At 36.8% G+C, this 13,094-nt stretch overlaps 1 protein-coding gene across 3 annotated transcripts in view; it reads right to left on the bottom strand.

Annotated features, from left to right (window-relative positions):
• The window catches only part of GPR180 (G protein-coupled receptor 180), a 40,309-nt gene that overhangs the window by 23,568 nt on the left and 3,647 nt on the right, over positions 1–13,094 (bottom strand). For all 3 annotated transcript variants that reach the window (XR_006782097.2, XM_045810994.2, XM_045810993.2), the window contains exon 3: positions 6,021–6,221. Coding sequence is in view for 2 of the 3 variants with exons in the window: in XM_045810994.2 (XP_045666950.2) it covers positions 6,021–6,221 (201 nt within the window). In the remaining variant the exon portion in view is untranslated. The remainder of the gene's footprint in view (positions 1–6,020; positions 6,222–13,094) is intronic.

The raw sequence follows: 13,094 nt of genomic DNA on the forward strand, positions 1-13,094 counted from the left end.
CAAGAACAAAGTAAACGAGCAGACTTTGTATTACAAACGGTGCCAGTCGTTAAGCAGCCTCTAGTTTCTACTAACAGCTTGCCAGTACAGTCTTCATGCATCCACAAGATAAACACCCCCTTTTTCTGCATTACCTGGAATCTTTTGACTGTGTCTTCATTTTTCAGAAATTTCAGAAAATTTTTATCATAAACTAGAGGGCCAGCTTTGAGTTGAACAGCTTACTCACATTGACTTGGTTACATAGAGAGCTAGTCCCTAATACTAAGATTTTATACTGTATCTAAGTAACACTGGAGAACAGCGCGGGCAGCTGTGGGTGAGCAGTCTGAACTGCGATCACTTCCACCCCATCATGAGCGCTGAATCCGCTCCAGCTTCCCTTGTGAGGTAAATTCCGATCAACAGGCAGAGAAGGGGGTATTAATTTTGAAAAAGCAATCCAGAAAACGCATGTAGTAGGAAAAACAGTCACTAAACTGTTCAATCTCAAATCATGTTTTTGGAATGGTTAGGAGGAAAAAGAGAGATAGAGAGAGAGAGAGAGAGTGAGTGTGTAGTATTTCAGCCACTGGGTGTCTCTCCTGCTCTGCGTATATAAATGTCGCTAGTTACTCCTCCCATTCAGGTAAAAAGGCATGTTTAGTACTTCAGGAAGAGAAGATCAAAAAACTGAAAAGGCATAATTTCTTTTTCAACTCCTTACATAGAAAGTATTCCAGCTTTAGAAATAATGGGACAATAAGCCCGGGATTGTTACAGTAATGGAACAAGACAGAAAATATGCTAAATGTATTATCACTGTGGGTCAGTAAAATTCTTTATGTTGTCCTGTCTTTTGAATCTCGGTTTTTGTTTTTCCTTCTTAGTATAAAGAATTAAATATGGCATTCTTTTGTTTTACTTACTTATAATACTTTACAGAGTATCCATTACCAGATAAAGTTTCAGGCTCCACTAGGTTACAAATCCAGGACAAAAAGAAAATCCTCAGACTATTTACTGAGTAATCAGAATAACAGGGGAGGAAGGTACGTGTGAAAAGAAGACATATGTCAGTAGCACAAAACAGGATTATTCAATATTAAATGTGCCTTCCAGAAAAGCTAACATTATAAGCAAGGAATTATTTCACTCAGATGATATACTGAATAACTTGAACTAGTGCAGGACATTTGTGTCCTGTACTGTATTCATTCATGACTCTTACCTTGGCCCTGTCCACAAGACAGTCTAAAGATCAAATGCTGATTTTGCATGCACTGTTCTCTTAAATAAATCCCTTCTAGAAAAAAGAAGTCTGTTTTTTTCTCTTCAGTGGTCCACTTTGCCTTTATTCTGTCACCATCCTTCTCAAGAGAGCAATCTATATTTGTTCACTGTGAAATTAAATTCTAATTTTAAGACAGGCGTACTAAAGTATTAAATCTCATCCATACACAAAAGAAGAAAAATACTGTCAAATAAGCAAGCAACATGTGGCAAACATGTATGTTATAAGGAAATGTGTAGATTTTAAGGACAGCTTAATGGGACGAAGCACTGGCAAAATTCAGCAGGAAGAAAACTTACAGAACAGCTTCAAAAAACTCAGCTCCAGCTACATGATGGGAGTGGGAGGAAAGGGGGTAAAAAAAGGGGAGAATCACTGGGTGACTGCAGCGCTGGAATACTCCTGCCTACCCCAATGTCCACACCACCTGCAAGGGTTTCAAGATATATCCTGATTAGCCTCCACTGATCACAGAAATTCCAACACCCCTGCCAGTAAGAGGTGAGCCTAACCCTTTACTTTGACATGTTAGTCTACCCTTATCCTTCTTCTGACACCTTCGCTTCCATTTCTCTTAAGATGTTGCAGAGCAAGGACACATGACCCAGCTCTAGCCAGTGAAATCTGACACGGGAGCTTCTGAGAAAGGTTTCGTTGCTCTCAAAAAAGAGATACTGCATTTTGTCATTACCTAGATGTGATGCCCACAAAGTGAACTGCAGTTACCTTAGAACACGGGGGCACTAGCCTAAGGACAAAGATGGCGGTCTGAACATGGGAGGGTACAGAGACGCTGAATAAACCCCCGTGAAGAAGCCTCAGAAATTCTTGTTATGTAAGATAATCTCCTTAATGTCTATCCCACTTGCATGAGAGTTTTCCATTACTTGAAACCAAAAGCATTCCAACATGTTACCAGAGCTAATATCTGGAATTTTAGAAACAATGAGACAGCAGATGTGACAGAGAATAATACCACAATATTATTCCGATGAAAACCAGCCTACTTTAGATGATAAAGCTTTAACTCTTGGGATTCTGAGCACTTCTTCTGGTCTCTAACAAGACCACAAATATTGTCAATGAAGATTCTAATTTTTTTAAGACGCAGTTTTACTTTATTTTACCTTAAAACATAATATTCCTATGTAGTATACCTTGTCAAGTGGCATTATCCTTGCCTTAGTGTTTTTTTTTAAACACAGGCCAATCTGTAAAATAGGAGATTAACCAAAAGCCTGATAGATACAAAATACGTAAGTTGTTTGAAAGAAAACAAATTATAAAGTCTAACTGGAATAACATGTAACATTAATTGCAGCTATCCACACCAGGTTATTCTAATTCAAACTCCTTAGACATACGGCTTAATAGTCAATTCTCAGTAAAAACCACAGCAAATCAATCTTCCCTACTCAGGGCAGAAAATTAGACAAATAAGCAAAAGTTTCTAAAATGAACTAACTAGGGATTATTCCCTGGAAAGAAATTCCATACCTGAGGCTACAGAATAGGAAGAATCCCTCTCAAGGCTCTGCTCTAAAACCAATACAACACCAAAACAATGTGGGATATGGACTTCTATTTTTTTTAACTTTTTAAAAAGATTTTATTCATTTATTTTGAGAGAGAGCGAGAGAGAGCACGAGAGAGGGGAAAGGGCAGAGGGAGGAGAAGCAGACTCCCTGCTGAGCAGGGAGCCCGATGTGGGACTTGATCCCAGAATCCTGAGATCACGACCTTAGCCAAAGGCAGACGCACAACCAACTGAGCCACCCACGCACCTGGGATATGGACTTTTAGATCACTGGTTCTGCACATTAGAATCAACTTGGAGCTTTGACAAACCACAGTTGCCTGGCTTTCACTCCAAAACCAAATCTATCTGAGTCTCAGGGGATGGACATTTGTATTTTTTTTTAAGCTCTCCAGATACACAGTGATGGGCTGAGGACCACTGATTTAGACTCTGATGTAGAGCTAATTATATTTTAAGGGTTTTAGGCACCTTAATCAATAAAATGATGTGATCCCTAGGAATTAAGCCAGCCATATAACAACTTTGAATACTTCTGAGTATGTCTGCTACTTGTTAATGATCAATCCCCACAGATTAGCCTTGCACAGAATCATGCTTAATGAAAATACATACTGTAGTGAGGTTTTTGCCCCTCATTTAAATATTGTTGATGACATGACCAACGTAACTCTCTCCATTCTACTATAAGAGATTTTATTTTTTTATTTTTTTAAGATTTTATTTATTTATTCGACAGAGACAGAGACAGCCAGCGAGAGAGGGAACACAAGCAGGGGGAGTGAGAGAGGAAGAAGCAGGCTCATAGTGGAGGAGCCCGATGTGGGGCTCAATCCCATAACGCCGGGATCACGCCCTGAGCCGAAGGCAGACGCCCAACCGCTGTGCCACCCAGGCGCCCCTACTATAAGAGATTTTAAACATAAACATAAGCATCAAATCAAAATCAGTCTTGGAGAAGGTACGTCAGAAAGAGTCTGGGGAGCTGAATGAGAATGGTTCATGTGAACCCTAAAGAAAAAGCTAGCCATAATTCAGAATGCCGGAAAAACACTGGAAAATGTGGGCAAGGTTCAGGGTGAGCCTGGGCAAGTATGGCTGACATTCAGTGGCCCAAGGGGGGCAGGTGCCACAAATCTGATCACTCTACGGCCTACAGTCAATGTTCAGATGTCTAATCAGGAATGAGGAAAGAGACCAAAAATGGGAACCTGGATAAGGATTTAGTAAAGTCTCGTGGATCCACACAATAAATAAAACAACCTCTTAAGCTACAGGCAAATTGCCAGGAAGGCCAGAGGGGAAAGGGCTTTTGGATCGACTACACTACAGGCTGTAGTGTTTGCACATACAGTGAATGCAGCAGACTGTTATTTTCTGCTGAGCCTTTACTAGTCCTAAAACTAACGGTCATATGAAATATTAAAGACTTAGGGTTAAAAGGGACTTTACAAGCAATTTAGTGCACCTGTCCATCCAATGCTATCAGTAGACCTGGTTTTCATCAATGCCTTTCCAAAATACAGAAAATAAATGTCAACATCTTTTATAAAGATAAAAAAAATAGGGCACCTGGGTGGCTCAGTTCGTTAAGCATCTGACTGTTGATTTAGCTCAGGACATGATTGCAGAGTCATGAGATCGAGCCTTGAGCAGGGCTCTGTGCTGGGGGCTTGGGGCCTGCTTGGAATTCTCCCTCTGTCTCTCTCTCTCTCCCTCCCTCCCACCCTTCTCTAAAAAATAATAATAAGTAAATAAAGATAAAAGACATAGTAGGACTGAATTGACTTCCAATAATGATCCATACTGATCCAAATTACTATTAAGTAAAATTTAACCTTTAAGTTCATTTGCATTCAAAAATAACTTGAGTAGCTTACCCTTCTGTCATTTCCTTCACAGGAAGAACTTTTAAATTTAACTATTTAAAAATGTTTGGCTCTCTATTCTGTCACTATGTAAATATTTTTTCACACTAAAAGATATTTTAAAAATTTATCTCTTCATATGTTAAGAGATATGTTACTGGTGGGGCACCTGGGTGGCACAGCGGTTAAGCGTCTGCCTTCGGCTCAGGGCGTGATCCCGGCGTTCTGGGATTGAGCCCCACATCAGGCTCCTCCGCTATGAGCCTGCTTCTTCCTCTCCCACTCCCCCTGCTTGTGTTCCCTCTCTCGCTGGCTGTCTCTATCTCTGTCAAATAAATAAATAAAATCTTTAAAAAAAAAAAAAAAGAGATATGTTACTGCTGACCTACTGTCTACAACACATGTTCCTTGAGTGACATTTCCAGCTGTGGCAATTTACACTTTGAACTAAACAATCAGTTTCATCTAATGTAGCCTTAATTTCTTTCTACCTGCACCCACTCTCCCTGATGGCCAATGAGATTTAATGGGATTGAATTTCTCTCTAAGCAGACTGATTCTTCCAAATGGATAATGAACTCATTAAGAGTAAACTCCTAATCCTCTTCTTTGATAGACATCCTACAATATTAGTCTTCATTCTGACATGTTAATTTACAAATCTGCTATAATACTGTATAGCATGTTTATCATTAATCATAAGAAGTCGTTCATTTCTGTTTGGGCTAGGAATCTTACCTCTGTAGGGCAATACACAGTCAACATACAATTTTGATGAAATATTTCATGGTAGTAAATCGGATTTTGGAAAACATTATAAACTTTGATCATTCCTAAAATGGCTGCAAGTTCCCAAGAAGACAATCCGTAATCTCTTTAAACAATTTGGTGAAAGGACAGCCATATAAAATAGTGCAATTTCCATCTCATTTAAAAATTGATTTTCTAATTTAGATTGCTCAATTCATTAGCATTTTTCTGTTTATAAAAATAATGCTACGTTATCATAAAAACAAAAGGGTTTAGAATGCATAGAGAAAACTAAAAATCCATAATTCTACTACCCAAAATATAAAAACAATCTACTAATATTTTTGTACTTCTTTCAGCTTAATTCTCTGTATTTTTTGACATACTTGAAATCATAAAATATAAAATTTAGTGTTCTCCTCTTCTAAGTTAACAGTATGGCTATTAAAATACTAGAAGAGGGTTCACTTACCATCTGCCTACTGTTGGATACTTAAGTTGTTTTTAATTTTTAATATTCAAAAGACATAACATGAAGGTATTTGTAAGTTTTTTCTATATTTAAGACATATACTTAGGTATATATTCTTACCAGATTCTCCAGCACTAAAATGATCAAATGGATTCCCTTCGGCATCTGGGTTTAGTAGCATCATTTCAAATGGGATATCTTCCGCCTGAGAATTCTCATTGTCATCTTTGCATGTATACTTGTCTGCATAAAACACGTGCCATGTTTGTGGATATGGAATCTGGGACACGGTCAGATTATGTTCAGTCTGATTCATGGTCACTTTAAAGAGAAAGAAAATAGCACTTTCAAAGCAGAGCTCTCAAATGTATTCATAGTTTCAGTTATCTAATCAACTCAGTTAGAATTCTTTTGTTTTGTTCTTACTACCTTGAAAATCCAAGCCCTGGTGTAGTACCGGAATAAGGCCTGCAAATCATAAGGCAGATAAAATAACATATCCTCACCAAAGGAGTCCCTATAAAAGTACTGTGAAACACCACAGATGAGTAGAATGGTTTCAATGATATTTTCACTCTGAATTTCCAATATTTCAAAGTTTTCAAGTGGATTAGTAACACTAAGAATTTTTTATTGTGGTAAAATATACATAAACACAAAAGTTACCATTTTAACCATTTTGAAGTGTACAGTTCAGTGGCATTAAGTACATTCACAACACTGTGTAACAACTGCAGTGACATTTTTGAAAATTATATTTGAGTTAAATTTAAAATGGAACATTCAACTCACAGACTCATTATATCTAAAAACTATGACCCACAAATACCTTCAAAAGATTTTCCAAAATCTTTTTCTCATTGATTATTCTTTCAAAAGGTACCGAAAGGGGAAAAGTAGAAATTACTGAAATATATGAGTTGTTCTCCAGAGTCAGGTCTATATAGTGGGGGAATGGGGAGGCTCATGAATGCTGGCATCACACAGATCTGTGTTTGAATCCTGACTCTAATACTTCCTTACCTTCTGTGTGACCTTGGGCAAGTTATATAAGTAATGACACTTTCTTCATCTATAAAATGAAGCTAATACTTACAGCAAAGAGCTGATGGAAGGACTAAGTTATATGAGTCACTTACCATGATACCTGTCCTACAGTAATTGCTGAATAAAGGTTAATTCTCCTTTTCCTTTCTTTAAAAGAGGCAGTTATACTAATAAATGTTTCTCAATCCAGGGTAATCCTGGCTCCCCTCCAGTGCATTTGCAATGTATAGAGACAAGCTCTGTTGTCACAATAGTTGAGAAGGTCCTCGTAGGGAGGCTGTGCTAAGCTTCATGCAATCCAAGGTAAAGTTTCACACAATAAAGACCTGTTCTGCCCAAAATGCCAATAGCACCTCCTTTGAGAAACACTTAATGATGTCTAAGATGCCTTCCAAACCTGAAACTACGATTCTGACTTAAGAGGCACTCACTAACAATACCATGAAGCTGTACGACAGTACTGTCTCAAACGCTATGTATAATAAAAAGAACAGAAGAGTTAGAAGAGTAAGTCTTGGTGCTATTACTTAATAACCTGGCGACTCCGCACATAAATTGCTTAACCTCTCGGAATGTGTTTCCTCAGCAGTAAAATTAAGATACCTGGCCTAACTCAGAGCTCTTGTGAGGAGCAAATGAGACAGCATATGAAAATTCTACGTAAAGAGCCTAATTCTATACAAAGTAGAGTATTCTTAAAATATAAGATTATGATGGGCCCAAGTCCCAACTCTAGATTGCCCCCACAGCATGCCAGCTAGTCTTGATCTTTTTATCAATTGAAGAAAAAATGCTTTCTAATAAACTAAAAGACACTTCCTGATATAAACATGGGGATTTACATGGGGGCATTATGAACTTACTCATTTTCTTAGGTGTCATGATGGTATTGTTGTTATGGAGAAGTGCTCATGACACCCACAGCCTATTTTCATATGCCTTGATTAAAAACAAAATCACACACATACAAATATAAAGCAAATGTAACAAATATTAACAATTATTTAATCTAAGCAAAGGATATACCGATGTTAGTTGTACTACCACTTTCGACTTATCTGTATGATTGAAAACTTTCCAAATAAAATGTTAAAAAATGCTATTTACAAGTTGTCTTTATAAATGAGATACAGATTTATCTAGTCGGGATTCAAATTTTGAGGATTTAGACTTTACAACTGGGAATTTAATTAACAGTGGTTAAAGCGAACAAGATGAATTTATTAACAATGCCACAGCACTGTTTTTTGGGGCTGTATTAATTTAGCTGACATTTATACTATTGTTTTTGGTTTGTTTACTTTTTTACTGTATATAGCTTCTTGAAAAATGTAGCAAAGACTCTAGTTTTTGTTAAATATTTGAAGACCTTTAATAAGAATTCAATATATGATGAACAGTGGCTCAGAAATTAGGCTTTTGAAATCTGCAGCTTACAATTACATAATCTGGACCTTATAATATAAAGGTTCTGATATGTTGCCATTTTATCACTTGCACTTTTTTCTTAGATAAAACAACATAAAAATTAACCATTGTATTTTTTACCAATATACTTTTCAATGTTTCATTTTCAATTATGCAGATTTACATAAAATAAAAACAAAAGTGTGCTTCAAAAAGTGATATTGGCCTTCAGTTTTTTGTCTTGTGGCCTTTTTTTAGCAAGCCTGGAAAACAAGCATCTTGACAAAACTGTATGTTCATTGTTTTTGAGACAAAAGAGTTACCACAGAGCATGCATATTCCATGCTGATGTAATTAGTATTTCACATATTAACAAAACTTGAATTGCACAGAATGGTGTCACATGGCTAGCTGCCCCATCATGTTATAAAAGAAAATGCACAGAATAGTAAAATGTTAACACCTTTAAATAATTTATAAAATACACCAAATGTAAAAAAGGAAATTTTGTGCAAATGACATAAAAAGACAATACTGAAAATGTTTCGTAAGCAAAATATTTAGTTCTTGTGACCTGAACCTCCCTGTCAATTTTTTTACATAAAGCCATAATTTTCAGTGCTTTTAAATGCCTCATTTGCTTGCTTTAAAAACCTACAAAATAGTTATCATTTTTTAAAAAATCTGATGTTTTATGACTTTACTGAAAGAGGAAAAATGAAAAATGATTTCTCAAACATTAACTTGGGGAATGTATACTCACAAGCAACACTTGATACTACAGAATTTTTCAAATCTGCTAGTCTTTTCATAGTTCATGGCAGCAGTAAGGTTTTACATAGGAGTTTGGCATAGTTAATGAACTCATTATCAAGTAGGTGAAAGGCAATTAATTCTTAAAAGTCTCATTAATGGCCAGGAAATGAGAATTATTTCTACAAGAAATCATTTAAAAACATGTGATACTACTACATTGTCATGAATTTAAGGATATGCTTTTTGTTTCAATGCACCAAAGCTCCTGAAAAATAACATACTATAAATATGACAACTAATATGTAAAAGTAGAGAATATAGCTTTTCTTAAGACTTGGCTTTTGTTGCTGGGAAAAGAGTTGATGAAATTTGCAGAAAGCAATATATATATATATATACATATATATATGTATGTATATATATGTGTGTGTATATATATATATATATATATATACACGTATGTATATATATTTATATATTTATTTATATATATATATATATCACCAGTACTTAATTTATTTCAGGTCCCATAATTTAACAAAACAATCTTCATTCCTCACAAATTTCTATTTCCAGAGATCTTCCATTCCAATAATTCCAAAGAATACCTTTGCACTCAACAGAACAACAGAGAAGGAAAAATAGTCTAAGAAACAACTGCAAGAGATTTTGGAAGTTATAGACCTATATATATGGATCTCCATCCTCAAGAGTTATAATTAAAATTGTAGCAGTTTAGGACTTTGAGGAACCTTAACGAAAACTTACCCAACTTTCTGGTTGTACAGATACGTAAAGTGAGGCTTGAAGAAGACAGGCAGTGATTCTCAGTTTAGCAGTCTATCCACTGTACCATACTCTCGCTGCACATATAAGGTCTGTGACTGAAAGTATATGACTGATACAAAAATTGTTTCTGCAAGTGTATATAGTGTATGGTATAACATTAACCAGGTAATATAAAAAACTAAATCAGTTCCTATAGCTCAAAGCTTTAAATCGCCTGCTAAGTTTTTACTGGAAGAAAAAGAACAAATACAAAGCGATCAACCTACCAACCAAAAAAACCCCTCAATCTCTTCCACAAATGATGTTGGGAAAACTGGACAGCTACATCCAAAAGAATGAAACTGGACCACTCTCTTACGCCACACACAAAAATAAACTCAAAATGGATTAAAGACCTAAATGTGAGACCCGAAACCATAAAAATCCTTGAAGAGAGCACAGGCACTAATTTTTCTGACCTCAGCTGTAGCAACATTTTTCTAGATATGTCTCCTGAGTCAAGGGAAATAAAATCAAAAATAAATTATTGAGACTACATTAAAATAAAAAGTTTCTGCACAGTGAAGGAAGCAATTAACAAAACAAAAAGACAACATGGGAGAAGATACTTGCAAATGAGGGTTAGTATTCAAAATATACAAAGAACTTATACAACTGAACACCCAAAAAACCACAAATAATCCATTAAGAAATGGGCAGAAGACATGAACAGACATTCCTCAAATAAGACATACAGATGACCAACAGACACATCAAAAGATGCTCAACATTACACATCATCAGGGGAATGCAAATCAAAACCACAATGAGATATCACCTCACACCTGTCAAAATGGTTAAAATCAAAAACACAAGAAATAACAACTATTGGTGAGGATGTGGAGTAAAAGGAACCCTCATGCACTGTTGGTGGGAATGTAAACTGGTGCAGCCACTGTGCAAACCAGTATGGAGGTTCCTCAAAAGATTAAAAATAGAAATACCATATGATCCAGTAATTCCACTACTGTGTATTTACCCAACGAATACAAAAACATTAATTTGAAAAGATATACACACCCCTACGTTTATTGAAGCATTGTTTACAATAGCCAAAACATGGAAGCGGCCCAAGTGTCCACTGACAGATGAATGGATAAAGATACACACACACACACAAATGGAATAATAGTCATAAAAAAATGAAATCTTCCATTTGTAAAAACATGGATGTATCTAGAGAGTATACTGCGAAGTGAAATAAGTCAGAGAAAGACAAATACCATATGATTTCATTAGTATGTGGAATTTTAGAAACAAAACAAAGAAAAAAGAGACGGAAAAAAAAAAAAAAAAGACTGTTAACTACAGAGAACGAACTGATGTTTACCAGAGTTAGAAGAGTAAGTCTTGGACAGATGGGTGGAGGGATGGGTGAAAAAAAATGAAGGGGATTAAGAGAACATTTATCGTGATGAGCAATGTACAGAGTTGTTTAATAACTATATTATATGCCTGAAACTAATATAACACTGTATTAACCATACTGGAATTAATTAAAAAACAAAACCAAAAAACCCTTCAAGCCCTAAGCTTTATGATTCATCCTACAAACACTTAGTAAAAGCTTAACCAAGTACTTGGGTATTATAAATTTTCATTTTCATACTACCATGTAACTAACATTCATAGTACTTATCGCAATTGCAATTTCACATTTATTGCCGTTGATGAGATTCATTTCTGTCACCCCCACTAACCTTAAGGACCAACAGAGTATATTTTGGTCCCTGATTTATTACAAGTGCCTTGCCTAGTACATGAAACAATGGAAGTGAATGAGTGAAAGAGTAGACCAAAAGAGCCCTGCTGCTCTGACTGATTTTAGAACAAATACGTAAGATGTAAGTGGTAACTCTAATATGTGCTATGGAAGAAAACAAGCTATAAAAACTCAAGTGTCAACTTAGCATAGGGAGGGGCCGAAGAGGGACAGAAGAACAAACAGAGAAAAAGTCTATGCAAAGGCCCAGGATAGCACTGAAATAGAACAAGCTTACGAATAAAATGAGGCAGGTGGGGACAATGCTGTGAGATGGAACTGGGGAGAAAACAATGGCTAGACCAGGATGGCTTTGCTGATCAGGTTAAGAAGACCTGTCTTTGTTCTAAGAGCAGAAGAAAATGACTGGAGTATTTCTGGGTGTGGTGAGGAAGTGAATGTGACATGATCAAATCTGCTGTTCAGAAAGATCACTCTGATTACGGGGACACCAGCACAGCTGCAGCAGCCAGAGAAGAGACTGCTGCAACAGGCAGAAGATTACGACAGCCTGGTGGAGGCAGAGACGCAGAAAAATAGATGAATTCCAGAGATATTTAGAAGTCACTTACTGACAGATTGGAAGGGGATAGAGAGGTCAAAGAGGGAGTGTCGGAAGACTCCCTGGGTTCTAGCTTGTTTAACTGGACAGGTGATGCCAGCTCCTGAAACAGGGAACACCAGAAGAAGAAGAGGACCAGGTTTGAATGGGTAAGTTGATGAACTGGTTTTGGAAATGATAAGAAGTGGGAATGGAAGGCTAGAACTTTTTGTCCATATGTGGAACATTTAGATGACCAAATTGGTATAGGAAGAAAAAAACTGATAATGAGCATTTGCACAAATTTCCCAGGTAAGTTCTGAAAATCAGGGGAGAGGTAAAATAAATTTATGTAACTGTCTCTTTGATATCTGAATCTAGTTATTCAAGACTTCTTCAGCACACAAGTCATCTCATTAATCTAGATAAGAGATCCCCACAAGAAGTGGCAAGGATTGGGGGGGCTTCTACTCTTTTTTTAAATGATGTATTTATTTATTTGAGAGAGAGAGAGAGACCATGAGGCAGCAGGGGGCGGGGCGGGAGAGGGTGAGAATCTCAAGCAGACTCCGTGCTGAATGCAGAGCCCAACATGAGGTTCGCTCTTGCAACCCTGAGATCATGACCTGAGCTGAAATCAGGAGTCTGATGCTCAACGAACTGAGCACCTAGGCCCCCCTGGGGGCTTCTATTCCTACCCCTATTCTAGCTAGCTGCCTTATAAGGGACCCAGAGAGCTGCTGAGACTAGGAAGATTAAAAGCTCAGAAAACGGCAATGTTCTACTTTACTAGATTAAAAGAAGATCCAGACTCACTGATATGCAGAACACAGTAGGGGAAATATAGGGGGGG

The sequence above is a fragment of the Ursus americanus genome, chromosome 10 (genome assembly GCF_024610735.1).
Source record: "Ursus americanus isolate L20-20 chromosome 10, mUrsAme1.1.p, whole genome shotgun sequence".
NCBI classification, from domain to species: domain Eukaryota; kingdom Metazoa; phylum Chordata; class Mammalia; order Carnivora; family Ursidae; genus Ursus; species Ursus americanus.